We start from the raw sequence: 17,156 nt of genomic DNA on the forward strand, positions 1-17,156 counted from the left end.
TTGGTGGGTCTTTTCACAGGACTCTCAGCCCACAGAGCTAAACTGAGAGGACCATATATTAGAAGGTTGAATACAAATCTGACTTGGCTTGAAAAGTTTAATTTAAAGGCTTACTTTTGTATGGTTGAATAGATGGTTATCTATGAAATGCCTCAAGTCCACAATTGTTGCGACAGAGACGTCAGTTTTCTCATAAGATACACATGTTTGCAAAGATGAACAGATATACACTATACTGTAACAACGCTTTTGAATTCCTTTTGTAGGCAAACAAGAGTTTTATTTGTCAGATTTTCTTTTCTAAAAAGTTGACTATGACAAAGATAAGACATGTAGGGTATAGCTACTGTAGATGTGTACAGAGACAATGCATGACAATGAAGACATACATAATCAAATAATAAGGTTTTCCACATACATTTGCTCTGTTCACATCTTTCATGAAGTGTCAGCCAATATAATATTGTATATGGATCTTTACATCTTCATATCCAGTGTCTTAATGGTTAGCAACAATCAAACACTGATTACATGAGGAAGACAAACTCTTAGCTACAGTAGTGTCTCTCCTGCAAACAAACTTTGTGTCCCCCATTTTTGTTTCCAATGAGTCTGAGCCTGACCAGCTGTTCCTGAGGAGACACTCTGCAGGGCAAAGGGCAAATGTCATGCCCTTTTGTGTGTCTGAGTGTGTCAGTAGGGTTATTTTCTACTGAGGAGGAATGTGTCAAGGACACTGACCCCATGTTTCACCCATTTACACCCCTGTTAGCACAACCTCCTTGGCATAACCAGAGCTAAAGATAGCCCCAGAAGCGTATCTAACTGTCAAGGTGTAATCATTTTTATTCAAGACACAAAGGACACGAGGTGGAATATTTTACTTATTTATGGAACACCACATTAGCACAACATTAGTCATGGTTCAATTATTACCAAAGCTACATTTCATATTCAAGCCCATTTACTCCATTTCCTTAAAAATAGACCATTGAGAATTTAAATGATTATTTAAATTATCTTACAACAGGAACCACAGATGCACTGATTTCACTTTTACCTTTATAGATGTGTATATAAGACACATTTGGAAAGATACAAAGTTATTGTTTCACACCAAACACCGAACATGTGTGCATTGAAGGTGTCAGTTAAACAGCCTTTGGTCTAATAGCTCAGATGTACTTGCTAACGGTATGTCTACATGTTAGATTGTGACCCCGGTGTGTCTCCAGGAAGCGCTCTGTTTGCTCTACGTGTGAAATCCTGACTCCTGTGTGGCTCCCAGGTTCACTCCCTTTAAAAGCACACATATCCACCTCGGTGTTAAATGATGACTTATGCACACAGGTGTTTGCTCTGGGTTGTCACTGTTGTCCGCCACTTCAAATAAAATAGCCGAAAGGGGTTTACAATATAAATAACAGTTTTGAGAGGCTTCAGGGGTCACTTACCGTTGTTCACCCAAAGTATTCAGGTCTCAAAAATCCTAATAATTCAAACACCTTGTCAGCACCTGTATTTTTTACTTGGAGTATGAATTATGAAACAAATGGAGAACTCATAAAAGAAAGTTTTAATAATCCTTGTAGACCAACAATAGTGAACTTTTGGTTATCTAAAATAGGCTCCATGATTGTATTCATGACTAAAGCATTCCAGGGCAGCCTCGTAATAACAGTTTGTGACTCTGGATTTCATTTGTTACTGCAGGGGGAAACTACTTAAACCTCACAGCTTCCCTAAATGATTTACTTACCAGTGCTGTTGCATGTAAATATGTGCCAAAAAAAAAGGGATTATCTTCCATCAAATTGTGTCAAATCGTCTTTTAGTATGCCCTTTGGGTGGGATTTGTAAATCTCTTGAGAAGTTCAATCCTTTACTTCCAGGGAGCTAAAACAGTATCTGTCTGTCTTTTTTTCTGGTATGAAAAATAACTTGTAGGATGAAAACAGAATAAAAGGATATGTTCTCATCTACACCTCCTTGATCTATTCACGTTATTGTTCTCCTGACTCATTGCTAAGAATATCTTACACAACTTCAACTCTGCAGATTCCATGAAAGATCTGTTATCACTCAGGTTATACTGCAGATCTCTCCAAATGACTTGCTCTTTGTCCGAGGGAGATTGTGAGAAGAGTCTCGGATAAAATGGCTTTTTGAGTCCTAATAGTGTGAGAGACGCTTGTTATTCTGGGAACTGTGCTTTGTTCTCCCTTTGCATGCGATGTGAGAACACATGCGTCGTATCAGCAAAGCGCCGTAAAAACAAGTCTCCCAGAGGCTGAAAGACTGACTCGCACTCTCACATGCAGATGCGTTCACTCAAGCTGTATTAAAAAGTGTCCAATGAGGGGAGCCAATGTTTCCACACCTGCCATTCATAAGAGCCATTCAGCTTGTGTGTATGCTTTAATCATGAGCAGCTGCATTTCTGTTTGTACCACTCTGATAGCTAAATAATGAACTCTTTAGTCAGGCTGCACATTATCCCAAACAAATATTGTATAATTTTTGGGTTTCAAATTTGAATCTCAACAAATGATGTGGTGTGATAGAGGACAGTATTGCCTTGACCCCACTCGTGTCTCCATAGGAATGTACTTGTTTTTGAAGTCATGCCATTTCTTGAATTGCTGTGCTAATCTGCATAATCAGAACATCATCCCCTGAGAGGGATACAAAAAACAGTTTAGGAGTGTTATTTGTTTGCCTTTTTATTGGAGAAGACAGCTGCAGACAGGAAAGGGGCAGAGAAGGAACGATGACATGCAACGAAGGGGCCACATTTTGGTGCACACATTACCAGGTGACCCAGTCCCAGTTTTTTCCTCTCATTGGGTAGTCCTTGGTAAATAGAAGTGCGTTGTCATATCTGTATATATCTATGTTTTTGTCTTCACTCTTTTATATTGGCAGCAGAGAAAGGCATACGCTTAAATCATGCTCTTAACCTTCGTTCATCTTTGAGGTCATACAATATGTCTGGTCCAGGGAAGTCTCTGTGGTGTCAGAGTTGGGTTCATGTTTCATATTGGGACAGCATGCAAAGAAACCCAACCTCAACATTATGATCGCAAGACTCCTAGGTCAAATTAGCTATTTGAGCCAGGCCAGAGATGTTGTTTCTCTCTTCAGTGGCATGCAGCAGAAAAGTCAGGGTAACTGAGGGGGTTATGCTAGAGACAGGAAGTATAACCGGAGTAAATGAGCAGACAGGTGAGACAGACAGGTGGATGTATCTTTAAAGTATTCAGACAAAGCCTCAAGCGTCCCGTTTATCTTGTATCGTTTTTTCATCGCTAGGCAAAAAGCTCTCCTCCCACAGAGTCCCTGAGGCTCAGCCATCAGTGTGAGGAGGAGGCCAGCCTGCCTACTGCACATTACACTGCACAACAAACAAAAACACACAGGCTTTTATCATAAGCTGTGTCTTCTCTTAATATTCGCTAACATGCAAACTTGCATATGCACAAATACATGTTGTATAGTGTAGTTTGTTACACAATTTGTAACATATATTAGCAAATTAAATGAGGTTTAAATATAAACTAAGCTTCAATTTGCCAATTCATTAATGTTTTATATAATGTATGTTAATCCCTGGAGAGGTTATATGGAAATATAGGCCTGTTTTAACTCTGTATACAAGCATTTGTGATACAAAAAATACTTTCTACTAAAATGTAATAAAAATGAATCCCTTAAATGAAAACCTGTCAATCAATGCGAGACTAAAATTCTGCATTTTGATTATTTGGTGAGATAATCCTTTTGGGATCATTGAGAATAATACAAATGTAATATACAGGTACTTATCAGAATGTTATTAATCAACCTTCTCTTCCTTTTCTCCTCCTCACCCTTAGACACCTTGTCTGTATCCAGTAACGACGCCCTGCAGCCAGGCTCCAGCCACACCCTGGGTCATCACAGCTCTCCAGGCCCCAAACGTCCTGGGAACACCTTGAGGAAGTGGCTCACCAGCCCCGTGCGGCGGCTGAGTTCTGGCAAAGCTGATGGCCACGTCAAGAAACTCGCCCACAAGCACAAGAAGAACCGTGATGGCACGAGGAAGAACATGGACTCAATGGCCGGCTCGCAGAAGGACTCTGACGACAACGCTGCAACGCCACAGGACGAGACACTGGAGGAAGTAAGAACAGATAAAGCAGTGCGCAGCATCAGAACACTTTAAAGATGCAGTTTTGGTTCTGACAATAATGGTTCTCCTCCTCTCTTTATCTCCAGCGTATGCGTAATGAGGGTCTGAGCAGTGGCACCCTGTCCAAGTCTTCCTCTTCAGGGATGCAGAGCTGCGGTGAAGAGGAAGGAGAGGAAGGGGCCGATGCTGTCCCTCTGCCTCCCCCAATGGCCATCCAGCAACACAGCCTGCTGCAGCCCGACTCTCAGGACGACAAGGTTGGTCACGCAGGGCAATCACAACAGATAGACGCATACAAAAACACAATGCCGTTTGCAACCCAAGACACATATGGGTTGTGTTAAGTCAGAACTAAATTATTGAAATTAGGCGAACAAATACAGATGCAAATACAGGTACATTGATTGGGGGGGTGGTTGCACATGTAAATATATAATACATTTATATTCACAGGAAGATGCCTTTTGAACTTTTTTAAGTCCTCAGCTTGCATTTGTACAAACAAATATTTAGTTATTTTTAAATGTTCAAATTTATTTGAAATGTTATACACATTAATCTTAATTTAAGCAGCCACATGTCTGTGTTTGGTTCCAATCAGAATTTAAACCACAAAGCTTATAATAAACACACAAAAACTCTTCTTTGGCTAATGACTTTCCTTTTTCCTCTCTTATTTTCTTGATGGCTGCATGTTCCTCCCTTTAGCATTACGTTGATTTCTGTTCTGCTTCTCTTCTTTCCCAGTTTCCCTATCTCTCCATGTAAAACCACTTCATCATCTCTACTTCGGATCCTTCTTTAACTAACTTTTTTTTTCTGTGCCTTTTTCATCTATCTTTTACTAACAAAGTGTCATTCCCATGGAGTGTAATTATTCTGCTGTTGCTGAAGTGAATACTTTAATATTCACATGTTGCTGCAGTGGTGAGGTGTTTGTCGGACTGAATGGTGAATTCCCATTAAGTCTGGTTTTGAAAAGGGGATCTTTTTAAAACTGTGCCTGCCACGATGCCTCAGTCTGGGCTCTGTTGCAGAGGCAAACGTTCTCTCCAGTGGAGTATTAAGCAACACTGTTTATAAGTAATTTGACCAATCAGGATACTTGTGCTGAAAATCAGTCCAATCTTAGAGCTATCCCTTGACCTAATCTCACCTCGTAATTGTTAACCCTGTTTCCCTGAGACCAGCCTGTAATTGGCTCCTACTTGGTCCCAAGTTAACCCTTTTATTAGGGAGGTCACACCCACCAAGTCCTTATATGGACTTGTGGAATATCGGGGTCCAAACTCAACAATGGTGAGCCTGATTCACAGTAGTGAATATGACCGCTTTACGCATGCTGCTCTACCCAGTTTTACATTTATCATATTTACACCTTAACAACATATTCTTTAACTTCCTGTCTTTTTTTTTTTTTTTAGTCTGCTTCCCGTCTTTCCGCTCGTCCCAGCAGTTCAGAGACGCCCAGTGCTGCTGAGCTGGTCAGTGCCATCGAAGAGCTGGTGAAGAGCAAGATGGTGAGAAAAAAAATCATAAACAAAAGTCACACATACACACAATTATGGCACATTTGTACACAGAACAATTCTCCTAGATTAATGTAGGAGCACACACACACACACACACACACACACACACACACACACACACACACACACACACACACACACACACACACACACACACACACACACACACACACACACACTTTCTGGTGTTGTTGACAGAGAATAGCATCATGGACACTAGTCATCTGTCAGAAGGAGTGTGACTCACTATGCCAGCTGTCCACTGTTCCAACAAATGGGCATTGCACTCTGGTTTATATCCCCAACACACACACATTCCTACTGGCTTACATACAGTATGGACACATACCAAAGTGAAGATAGTACAGTTGAATAAAATATGCTGTCCAAAACATACAATCTTTTTATTTTTCATCTCAATGACAGTTATTTATTTATTTTCCTTTTTCTGTTCTACCCCCTTTCCTCATCCCCTTGCCTCTGCACTTGTTCCCTCAGTCACTGGAGGATCGTCCCAGTTCTCTGTCAGTAGAGCAGGGCGACAGCAGCTCTCCTTCCCTCAACCCCTCCGACAACTCCCTCCTCTCCTCCTCCTCACCCATCGATGAGTTGGATGAGCGCAAGTCTGGCTTCTTCAAGAGAAGACAGTGAGTTATAAGCTGGTGTCTTGTTAGTGTTTTATTAAACAATAGCTGCTTGAGCTCAATCAGTTAATCACGTGTGTCTTCATCTGTGTGCTTATATGGAACAATTCTGATGTTCATCCACAGCTGAGTGCATTACATTTGTATTACGGTGACTATTTCTGTTTTGTGTCCCTCAGTTATGTGCTTCTAGAGCTGGTGGAGACTGAGAGAGACTATGTCAGAGATCTGGGATCAGTAGTGGAGGTAAAATCAGATACTAAAGTACATTTTAACATTTACTTTCAGAAATGGCTTTTTGCTCAGTGTTTGCAGTACATTTTTAAAAAACATTTTCTGACTTTCCTACTCTCAGGGCTACATGAGCAGGATGAAAGAGGAAGGAGTTCCAGATGACATGAGAGGAAAAGACAAGATTGTCTTTGGAAACATCCATCAGATCTATGACTGGCACAAAGAGTATGCTGGCAGTCTTCTCCAGTTAACCTACAAATACCCTGACAAATGCTTTTAAAGTTGTGTTATCTGCCCCAGTGTGAAGCCAGACAGCATCAAGTACAACAGGGCCATGGTCTTTGATCGGTTAAATAACATTTCTCTCTCTTGATTGATCCACAGTCTTTTCCTGGGAGAGCTTGAGAAATGTTTGGAGGATCCTGACAGGCTGGCTCCTCTATTCGTCAAACAGGTAGGGAACCTATTAAGTACATTTTATTGAATTTAAATGAGAGATCAAAAACATTCTCTAAATTGTGGTATTTCCTCTCATATCCAAAACCTACTTTTGTTTTGTTTGCAGGAGCGGAGGTTACACATGTACATCGTGTACTGTCAGAACAAACCAAAATCTGAGCACATTGTGTCAGAATACATTGACACTTACTTTGAAGTAAGATTGTTTTTACCCAAACTTCAGTATTTATTTTTTAAATGTTGGATTGTCCAGGTGATCAGTGTATTAGTCTACACGTCATAACATTTGTATCTTTCATCAGGACCTCAAGCAGCGATTGGGCCACAGATTGCAGATCACTGACCTGCTTATCAAACCAGTCCAACGTATAATGAAGTACCAGTTACTGCTGAAGGTAAATCCGTCATAGTGTTCTTAGTTTGCAAGCTGCATTCAGGATGAATTCAAATGTTAAGTCATTAATATCATGTACCGCTTTCACAGGATCTTCTTAAAATGTCTAAGAAAGCTGGAGTGGATACAACAGATCTGGAGGTAATGTGATGCCCACGTTGCACTTTAAACTTTCTAAAAGTGATGCTAAGACTCACATTCAAATCCTCAATACTTTTTAAATTGATTTTAATAGAGTTTGCCTCTTCAAGTTTGTACTTTCATGTTCTTTTATAGAAAGCTGTGGAGGTTATGTGCGTGGTCCCCAAGCGCTGCAATGACATGATGAATGTTGGGCGCCTTCAAGGCTTCGATGTAAGACTGCTCTTATCCTCTTTCTGTTGCTGTCCATGTCTCTGTGTGTGTGTGCTTGGAGTCCTTGGACAACATACTCATTTAAATAGGCTATTCATTTAAATTATGTATACCTATACATATCAGAAATCTATTTCTAATTTCAATCAACTGCCACTAGATGTCAGTGTGCGCTCATTTTTTGCAAACATGCCTTAGCACTGTTGGTAGTTTGTGTGGAAATAGACAATGCTTCTTTTGGTTGTTTTTTCTCTTGCCTATATCCAATCTAAGTAATGAACACTGTCAGAAGAAGTGCAAAGAGCATGCTGTCCTCCCCTTTCCCTGTCTTCTGATTACTCTTCTGTCTGATCTTCCTCTTGCTTCAGGGTAAAATTGTGGCACAGGGCAGATTGCTCCTACAAGACACCTTCATGGTGTCGGACCAGGATGGAGGACTTCTGTCCAGGATGAAGGAGAGGAGAGTCTTCCTGTTTGAGCAGATCGTCATCTTCAGCGAGCCCATAGACAAAAAGAAGGGCTTCTCTTCTCCCGGCTACCTCTTCAAGAACAACATCAAGGCAAATGCAGATCAATCAAATTACAGAACACTTATGTGAAAGTGAAATATAAGCCTTGAACAGTTGAAAAATGTGTCTATGTGTTGCATGATCGTGGACTGTAGATTTGACTGTAGGTTCTTTAAAAAGAAATCCCCTGTTGCCCTTATTGTTTTTTTCACTGCCACCCTTCCTCTCTGTTCTTTCTTTCTTGTATCATCACTTCAGGTGAGCTGGTTGGGTTTAGAAGAAAATGCAGATGACCCCTGCAAGTTCACCCTCACATCCAGATCATCTAGTGGAAACCTGGAGAGGTACACCCTGCATTCAATGAGCCCCGGGGTCAGTCAAGTCTGGATCCACCAGGTCAGCCAGATACTAGAGAACCAGCGGAACTTCCTCAATGGTAAGAGAATTATGAGAACATGACTCTGCACACAAATTAACAAGAAAATGCTGGGCTGTGTACTTCAATGGAAATGTACACTAGTGGCATGTCTGGGTTTTCCGGTCTCTACTAGTACTTTATTAACTTCTTGGAAATAAATAAGATTGAGTTTTCTTAATGATCTTTACTCAAAATACTTTTTTGTAATGAGTGTAATCTGTCCCCTACTACAGCTCTGACATCCCCCATAGAGTACCAGAGGAACCATGTGGGTGGTGGTGGGCCGGGCGGCCCACCCAGCAGTAGCAGCAGTTGCACTGGAGGCCTACCAGGAGGCAGCAGCTCCAGCATGGGAGGGGGAGGAGGTGGTGGTGGCTCTGGAGGATCGGGGAGCAACTCCTCCTCTCTGTGCGGCCCTCGCTCTCGACCCTCTCGCATCCCCCAGCCATCCTCACGCTTACCCCAGCCCGTCCACCACCACCATTCCCCGGGCCCTGAGGGGCCCGACAGATCAGCAGGTATGTGGTCACCCTGCCACCCTCTGTCCCTCCCCTCTAACCCCTACCCAGACAGCACCACAAATGGAGAGATGTTAGCCTCAGAGGTCCCAAAGATGAGGATGCTGGATAGTCCTCATGGAAATAACAGCAATAACAGTAACAGCCCATCAGACAGCATGGATGGTAGTGTCAGACTGGGGGGTTTTGAAGAAACCCAGAAACATCAAACAGCTGGTATACCACAGATGGCCGTAGCTCCTCTTAATTTGACCCTAAAAAGCCCTCGAGTTGGGACAGTTTCTCCTCTGATTTCACCCCAGTCCCCTGGAGGTGGAGGAAACGATGCATTAGTCCCTTCTAGCCCAGCTCATAAAGGCACCTCTTTCTGGGCTATGGTCCCTTCTGTGCCCCCCTCTCCTGCCAGCCGGCCTGGCTCCTTCTCCTACCCCAGCGACTGTGGTGGAGGAGGGGACTCTTTGGGCAGAGGGAGCCACGGGAAGCCCTCTCATCACCGCCACTCCACCCACAGTAAGGACATAGACCGCATGAGCACCTGCTCCTCCACCAGCGAGCAGTCCATACACTCCATCCAGAGCAACGGGGTAAGATGCCAATTTGAGGCCCAGGCCTGAGTGAGGCCTGGAGCTACTCACTAGTCACTAACCCTGCCCTCACTGACTGGCTATCTGTCAGTCACCCTGTCGCTGGCTCTGAGAATGGCTTGTACAAGCAACAACTACCACACTGGAGATTAACGGCTATCTGAGTGCACTAACTTCACCGACAGCGTGTGTGAGAGAGAATCTTCTGGCTCTCCAGGGATGTACTAACAGTGTGGATCTGACTCATACAGCAACTGGTGTATCTGCTTTCTTGACTCTTGAAGCTTCAGTATGTGTTTGCTTCTCTACCGCAGCTAATATACACTAACAGTTGCAAAATGATCTTTTGCATTCACATTTCCTCTGGAATATTTTAATGTGATAATCAATCATCTATGGTCAAAACTTTGACATTACCTCCTTCCTCCTTCTTTCCCTGTAATGGTTAGCACTGAGACTACACTAGCTGCTTCTCTTCACTTCAACCTGCTCTATTTATTTTCAAGCTGATTAAAAATAGATTTTTTTCTTGTAAATATGTTGTTTTTACTTCAGCTTCACTCTGTCCTTGAAGCCACAAACTTCTGTATTTCAGCAACTGTCATGAGGATCATAACTTCTGCTTCACACTTTCTTCTCGGACATGACTTGTGTTTTATAAAAGAACTCAGTCATCTATGTTGATGCAGATGGTTGCTTTAATCCTTTATTCGCAAAAAAAAAGGCATCTTTCAATGCTTCCCGCATGTGTCCATCATAACAGCAAGGTCATCTGTGTTTGAACCTGTCAATCAAATCCTGTGTTTGATTGGTGTGAAGCTTCTGATACAGTTTGTGCACCCCTTTTTCAAAAAATGTATGTGTCACACTGTGTTTTGTTAAAAAGCATGTGTGTTAAAGTCTAAAGAGTTCCAATCTTCTTCTGCAGAGTGAAAGCAGTAGCAGCAGCAGTGTGTCCACCATGTTGGTGACCCAGGATTATGTGGCAGTGAAGGAGGATGAGATCAGTGTGGTGCAGGGCGAGGTAGTTCAAATGCTAGCCAGCAACCAGCAGAACATGTTCCTGGTGTACCGGGCGTCCAATGAGCACAGCCCTGCTGCTGAGGGCTGGATCCCTGGCTATGTATTAGGACATACCTCCACCTCCATCACACCCGACCTCCCTGAAGGAACCATCAAGTAAGAATACATCTCTCTTGTTCCTGTGACAAAAACAAACAAATGCAAATGTCAGAATTCATCATGACTGCTTCGTTTTTGGTCTTTAGGAAATCATTATCATGGCATACGGCGCTCCGTATCCGCCGAAAGTCTGAAAAAAGAGAGGTCAGGAAGATGGAGAACGGATACCGCAAGTCTCAGGATTGCTTGGCCAACAAAGTCTCTGTCAAGGTACAGAATTTCACGATATTTTTTTACAAACCCAATGAATTTGCTCTTTAAATTTGAGTTTGTGCAAAACAATCGTATTTATTCTTTATATTTTCGTTACAGCTTCTAAATCCCAACTTCATCCCTGATGGTAAGTACACATTGTACCCATAGACCTTATACATCTTCATGTTTGAAATTGACATTATGTCTTACCTGAATAGAAATGATTCTGTATACTGATTTGGGATTGAATGCACATAATCACCTTCACTTTCATCTCTGACTCCTCTTCTTTCTTTCCAGCTCCTCCAGAGTTCTTAGTCCCTGTTGGCGATGTTGCGTGCGAGGGTGGTGACAGTGTTACTCTGAGGTGTAAAGTGTGCGGTCGACCCCGGGCCACCGTCACTTGGCGGGGACCTGACAACAACACTCTGAGCAACAATGAACAGTACAACGTCACTTACAGGTGACAGAATATAACTTAACTTCATTTGAACTGACTTAATTAAACTATCAGGTTCATGTGATAAGATAGGAAGCCTTTACTCTGAGGAGAAAATCTCAGGCAAGCATGTTGCATCTTACCCTATCTTTCGTTTCTTCTCTCCCATTCTACAGTGAGACAGGTGAGGCCGCTCTTTGTATCCTGGGAGCGACTGTAGAGGACAGTGGTGTTTACACCTGTGTTGCCACAAATGTAGCAGGCTCTGTCACCTCCTCCAGCAGCCTCAGAGTCTCAGGTGAGAGTCCTGGAATTAAACCATCAACTATTCATTTACCAGATAGATACCTGGGTTTGTTCTGTAAAGCTGATTTACTGAATATCTCCTCAGTTAAGCTTTGAACCTCCGAAATTGTAGTTGCATTTACATTTCTGTTAAGCAAATAAAAAAGAAAAGGTCCTACTTGACTTGGTGTAATATCTTCAAAGGCATGTTTTTGATTAGTACCCCATTTGAATACAAAATGTTATCTCAGGAACGGCTGACGACGGCAGTGAAGTCCTCTGGAAAAGCAGCTTTGCCTCCTACTACACAGAGATCACTGAATTAGGAAGGTAAGGAGAGGAAGGTCTATTATTATAGCTTAAGGTATAAGCATCGCGAATGACGCAATTTATGCTAATTTTGATTGATACTAGCCAGTATCATTGTGTGGTTATTTCTGCATCATTTTGAAACGTGTTCTAAAATGAAATCACGGTCAAATATGTTTATTGTGTTGATGTTGGTATCTACCATAGTATCTATGTGAGTAACTGTGAGCTCTGTGGTCTGTCACCAAGAGCCAAAAGCTGCTGTTTGGTTTTTATGATTCAACGTCAGTGACGGCAGATTCTCACCGCTGATTGGCTATTGCAAACTCGCTTCTATCTTTGCATTGAGTTTACAAGTAATCGTGACGTGCGAAAGAAATCGCATCGCATACCTTTAGACAGATCCCACAAATGTAATTGCATGTATTATTCCCCACTGATTTTAGCCTGATAAATGTCATCGAGACAAATACAATACACTAAATCACTTTCAATGACAATGAGATTCAGAGTTAATAAAAATAACCTGTACTAAAAGCGTATTAAAATGTTTTTCTAACCCTGATTTCTGCTCCCCAGGGGCAGGTTCTCAGTGACAAAGCGGTGTGACCAGAGAGGGAGTAAACGGACAATTGCAGCAAAACACATCAACAAGAAGCTGCTGCGTCGAGAGCAGGTGCTGCATGAGGTCCGGCTGCTCCAGACTCTGGACCATCCCCACATGGTGGGGCTGCTGGACACGTATGAGACGGCCCACAGCTACGTTCTTGTGCTGGAGATGTAAGTACTGTTGTGTTTCCCTGATCTGACTGCTCAATGTTTGAACATTTAGATTGTTCATCCGTGTGAATTTCAAACCTCATGACACTCAAATGCATATTGTGTTTTTGTATTCAGGGCAGACCAGGGACGTTTCCTTGACTACATAGTGAGCTGGGGCAACCTGACGGAGGAGAAGGTGGCTCTCTACCTCAGAGATATTCTTGAAGCTCTCCACTACCTGCACAGCTGGAGGATAGCACACCTTGATCTTAAAGTAAATGCATAACATCAGGGTAGAGCTAAATACTTAGTAGATTTATAGATTACTTGATCAACATAACAGTCTTAGCAAAAATGTCTGATATTATCTGGTTCCAGCTTCTGTATCTATTGTGATAGCAAAATACAAATATGTAGGTGTTGGACTATCAGTCAGCATTTTAAGACATCAGCATTAGCTCTGGGAATTAGGCATTCAAATGTGTTGCTGTAAAGAAACCTCCTTTATGCATATATGCGTAACGTCTCCTCCCCCTGCTCCCCAGCCGGAGAACATCGTGGTGGAACATGCGTCTTCCCAGCCGGTGATCAAGCTGACAGACTTTGGTGATGCAGTACAGCTGAACCCTCCCTCCTTCTACACCCACCCTCTCCTGGGGAGCCCAGAGTTCTCTGCTCCTGAGCTGATCCTGGGTCAGCCTGCCTCACTGATGTCCGACCTCTGGAGCTTAGGTTTGTTTCTGAACATAAGTAGTTTGTAACTTGCAGAGGTGGAAGTACTCAGAAGTACTCAAAGCTTGTAAAGAGGCAGCATACTTCAATTACTTAACATACTGTAGAGTAGCTTGTGAATTTTACGCTAGGTGTAACTAAAGTCTTATTTTTATTTACACATTACATTATTAATACAAATCTGCAAAGTAAGTAAAGGTATTAAATAAATATAGTGTAGTACAAGTACACTTTTTACATCTGAATTATATGAGATAGAAGTACAAAGTAGCAAAAACTTGACATACTCAAGTAAAGTACAAGTCCCTGAACATTGTACTTAAATACAGTACTTGAGTAAATGTACTTAGTTACCTCAAACCACTGGTGACTTGTATATAACATCATAAGAAGCTAATTTGAACCAACTAACAAAGCTCTTTCTTCATTAACAGGGGTGGTGACCTATGTTGTTCTGAGCGGTGCCTCTCCCTTCCTGGATGAGAGTTTGGAGGAGACGTGTTTGAACATCTGTCGTCTTGACTTCAGCTTCCCTGAGGACTACTTCCAGGGTGTGAGCGCTGCTGCCAGGGACTTTGTGTGCCTGCTGCTCCAGAGCGAGCCGGAGCGGCGCCCCCCCCGCGGGGTCCTGCCTGCAGGAGCCCTGGCTGCAGCCCCGAGGCATGATGAACAGAGACACTGGTCACGCCACCCTGAACCATACACAGCCACCAGCGCTGCCACAGAATCATCAACATCTGGACACCTCCAGACTCATCGCCTTCATCGAGAGACGGAAACACCAGAACGATGTTCGGCCCATCGCCACCGTTAAGGCCTTTCTTCACAGCCGGCTGCTCAACCACATCTAACTCACGGGACAGCAACGTGTACTGTGGATACATGTTCTGCTTTGTTGAGGACTTGAAGGAATTCCTGCCTGTCCACAAAGCTTTGGAGGATTAGTAACCTTTGTTGAGTTGAGCTGTTAATGAGAGGAACACCAGCAACATTTCCACAATGATCCCCTTTTCCCTCACTACGCCACACAAGTCCTGCTGCTGCTGACTGACTGACTGACCTCTGCTGATAAACCCCAACCCCTTGGCATATTGTCATTATGCCTGCACAACAAATGAACTGTTGGAATCTGTTTGAGATTTCAAACCGTGACTTAGCAGGGAGAGAAACCCGAGCTTTCTCAACAAGCTTCCTCAGCAAGCTTGAGCAAGTCTTGCGTTGCGACCAGTGTTGAACGGAGAAAATAGAATACTGTATAATAAGAGTAATTCAGGCTGCTTTCGGTTGAACACAAGAAAATGTTTTTTTGTAATGAGAGATTACTTTTTGTAAATGAAACCATGTACAGTGAGTAAACAGAGATCTGTCTTTATTCAAACAAAGGTGAGTAGACGAAAGAAGTGGGATGTGTGAACAAAGTGGAACCCATCAGCAGGGTCCACTTATTCTAAGATGAAGACCAAAACCATGTTTTCCAGAAACACATTACAGTTACATTCAGTGCAATAGTTTGCTTATCTTTATGCCCCCATTCTGTCTGTGACAATAAGATAAACTCAATTAACAAGTATTAAACTATTCGGCATCGCTTCTCAGAATTGTACCTGCATCCGCCTTATTTGTAAATAACGTATTCCTGCCTTTCATTCTCATTTTGAAGAATTTGTCTCAAAGGAACAAAAGCAATTTAATTTGCAGTTTTTGAGGTCACTCCTTGAGTCTGCATTTTACTATGAACAAACCGCTACTAGAAATGCACTCGTAATTTGCATCAATTCCCATGTGCAATGTTGCAGCTTTAACATTTATGCAACTATTTATGAAGACTTTGTGTTGTAGCCGTATTCTTAAAAAGGCATGTACGTACCTGGTACTGCAATAGATGTCTGTATTGTGTTAACTCTTATGTATTAAGTTCAGTATTAATATCTGCAAAAACCCCAGACATGAGGCGGGTTTTTGGGAAATAATGTATAAAAATGTGTATCTATAAAATATAGGCACTTATGCTTTAATTTTCTCATTATTCTGTTTTTAATTTCTGTAACAATACCAAAGTTGACTCTGCTTTCTTTTCCTGCTAAAATGTGTTTTTTTATGATTTCTAATGTTAAGTTATAACAGACCACACTGACCCAGGACATGTGAGTGTTTCCATAGGTTCAGTCTGGATTTATTTATTCTTTATCGTAATAAGAAAGTGTTTGGTGGTTTATTGCTGAAAAAACGAATATTTCACTTTTTTCAAGCTGTGCACAAAGTAGTTTGCTGTGTGAGTTTGTTTGGCTTTTGTAGGTAGATACTGGTGTATGTCGCTCGAGTTTTTTTAGCATCTCAGTTTGAAGTTGTAAGACACACTAAGACACCAAGTAATATCTCTGGAAAAATGTCTCACTGTGGCCCATTCACCACAGACTTTAAATTGTATGAGAATTAATCATTAAACTTTAAGGAGACGCCAGAGATTGTACCAACTAAAGTTCAAATGTATCACTTTGATAACTATAGTTCGTCATTGACATGTTATCTTCCAATTATTTTCATTTGGTTGAGTTGATGTCTTTGGGTTATAAAGTTGTTGAAGTGCCAGTTGATGGAGTCGAACTAGAGGTGGGTGAGACTAAATATGTGCATTGTTTCTTATTTTATTTGAAGGTTTTAAGAGTTGCTGTCTGATTTGATGTTCAAGAAGTCAAAAAGATGTTGATTTTTTTGGTCTGTACAGTCTAAGTATCTCATTCTGCATCATTTTATTTATTGGAGTGGATCTAGGTTTCCCAAAATCCTGCTGTTAATCAGTTTATCAAATTCTCTTAAAGCCTATTCATGGAAGAATATGATCTAAGTAGTAAAATGCCTTTGGGAAACCCCCCCCATACATGATGTACTGTAAAGATGAACAGAGAGGGTCGGGCAGTTTGGCCACACCCAGGATGTAAACCTCATATGTCATATCATGTCATATTTTAAATACACATAGAACAAGACTGCAGCAATGTCATTTTGAATGTCTTATTATTAATTATTTTTACTTTTGCATGTATATTTCTTTGTACAGAAGATTGTGTTTACATGTTACTAAGTGTTGTAAATATTTTATTTTGTCCTCGGTTATTTTGCCATTAAACGTACAAGGAACAACCGGTGTCTCTGAAACTTTGTGTGCACATAGTATACTCACATACACCAATACTCCGTAAATCACTTTTCAAACTAGTATTATTCATTCATTATGTATTTCTAATAAGCTTCGAGGAATCAGAGGTGACAGTCCGTTAGGCTTTCAAACTCTGGCATAAAGGCTTTTTTATACTTAATATTGTTGTTTTTTATTTCAAACTTAACTTGTGAGAAAAGTAACATATCCAATTCATGTGTGGTTTAATGTTATTTTTAGATTCTGGCATACAGGTGACTGGATAGATGTGATCTTTA

The 17,156-nt window shown here is 41.6% G+C and overlaps 1 protein-coding gene across 1 annotated transcript in view; it reads left to right on the plus strand.

Annotated features, from left to right (window-relative positions):
- Window positions 1–16,862, plus strand: part of triob (trio Rho guanine nucleotide exchange factor b) — a 126,811-nt gene extending 109,949 nt beyond the window's left edge. Inside the window, 25 exon segments of the mRNA XM_034202653.1 lie at window positions 3,876–4,162; window positions 4,258–4,428; window positions 5,596–5,691; window positions 6,202–6,350; window positions 6,527–6,593; window positions 6,703–6,806; window positions 6,966–7,035; window positions 7,147–7,236; window positions 7,343–7,435; window positions 7,525–7,575; window positions 7,711–7,788; window positions 8,157–8,348; window positions 8,556–8,733; window positions 8,949–9,817; window positions 10,746–10,996; window positions 11,086–11,209; window positions 11,312–11,339; window positions 11,495–11,657; window positions 11,810–11,931; window positions 12,170–12,248; window positions 12,807–13,007; window positions 13,125–13,263; window positions 13,535–13,721; window positions 14,156–14,349; window positions 14,351–16,862. Of these exon segments, the coding sequence (XP_034058544.1) occupies window positions 3,876–4,162; window positions 4,258–4,428; window positions 5,596–5,691; window positions 6,202–6,350; window positions 6,527–6,593; window positions 6,703–6,806; window positions 6,966–7,035; window positions 7,147–7,236; window positions 7,343–7,435; window positions 7,525–7,575; window positions 7,711–7,788; window positions 8,157–8,348; window positions 8,556–8,733; window positions 8,949–9,817; window positions 10,746–10,996; window positions 11,086–11,209; window positions 11,312–11,339; window positions 11,495–11,657; window positions 11,810–11,931; window positions 12,170–12,248; window positions 12,807–13,007; window positions 13,125–13,263; window positions 13,535–13,721; window positions 14,156–14,349; window positions 14,351–14,572 (4,205 nt within the window). The 3' untranslated portion in view covers window positions 14,573–16,862.
- Window positions 16,863–17,156: the final 294 nt, after the last annotated feature.

Source organism: Gymnodraco acuticeps, unplaced genomic scaffold, assembly GCF_902827175.1.
Source record: "Gymnodraco acuticeps unplaced genomic scaffold, fGymAcu1.1, whole genome shotgun sequence".
Taxonomy (NCBI): domain Eukaryota; kingdom Metazoa; phylum Chordata; class Actinopteri; order Perciformes; family Bathydraconidae; genus Gymnodraco; species Gymnodraco acuticeps.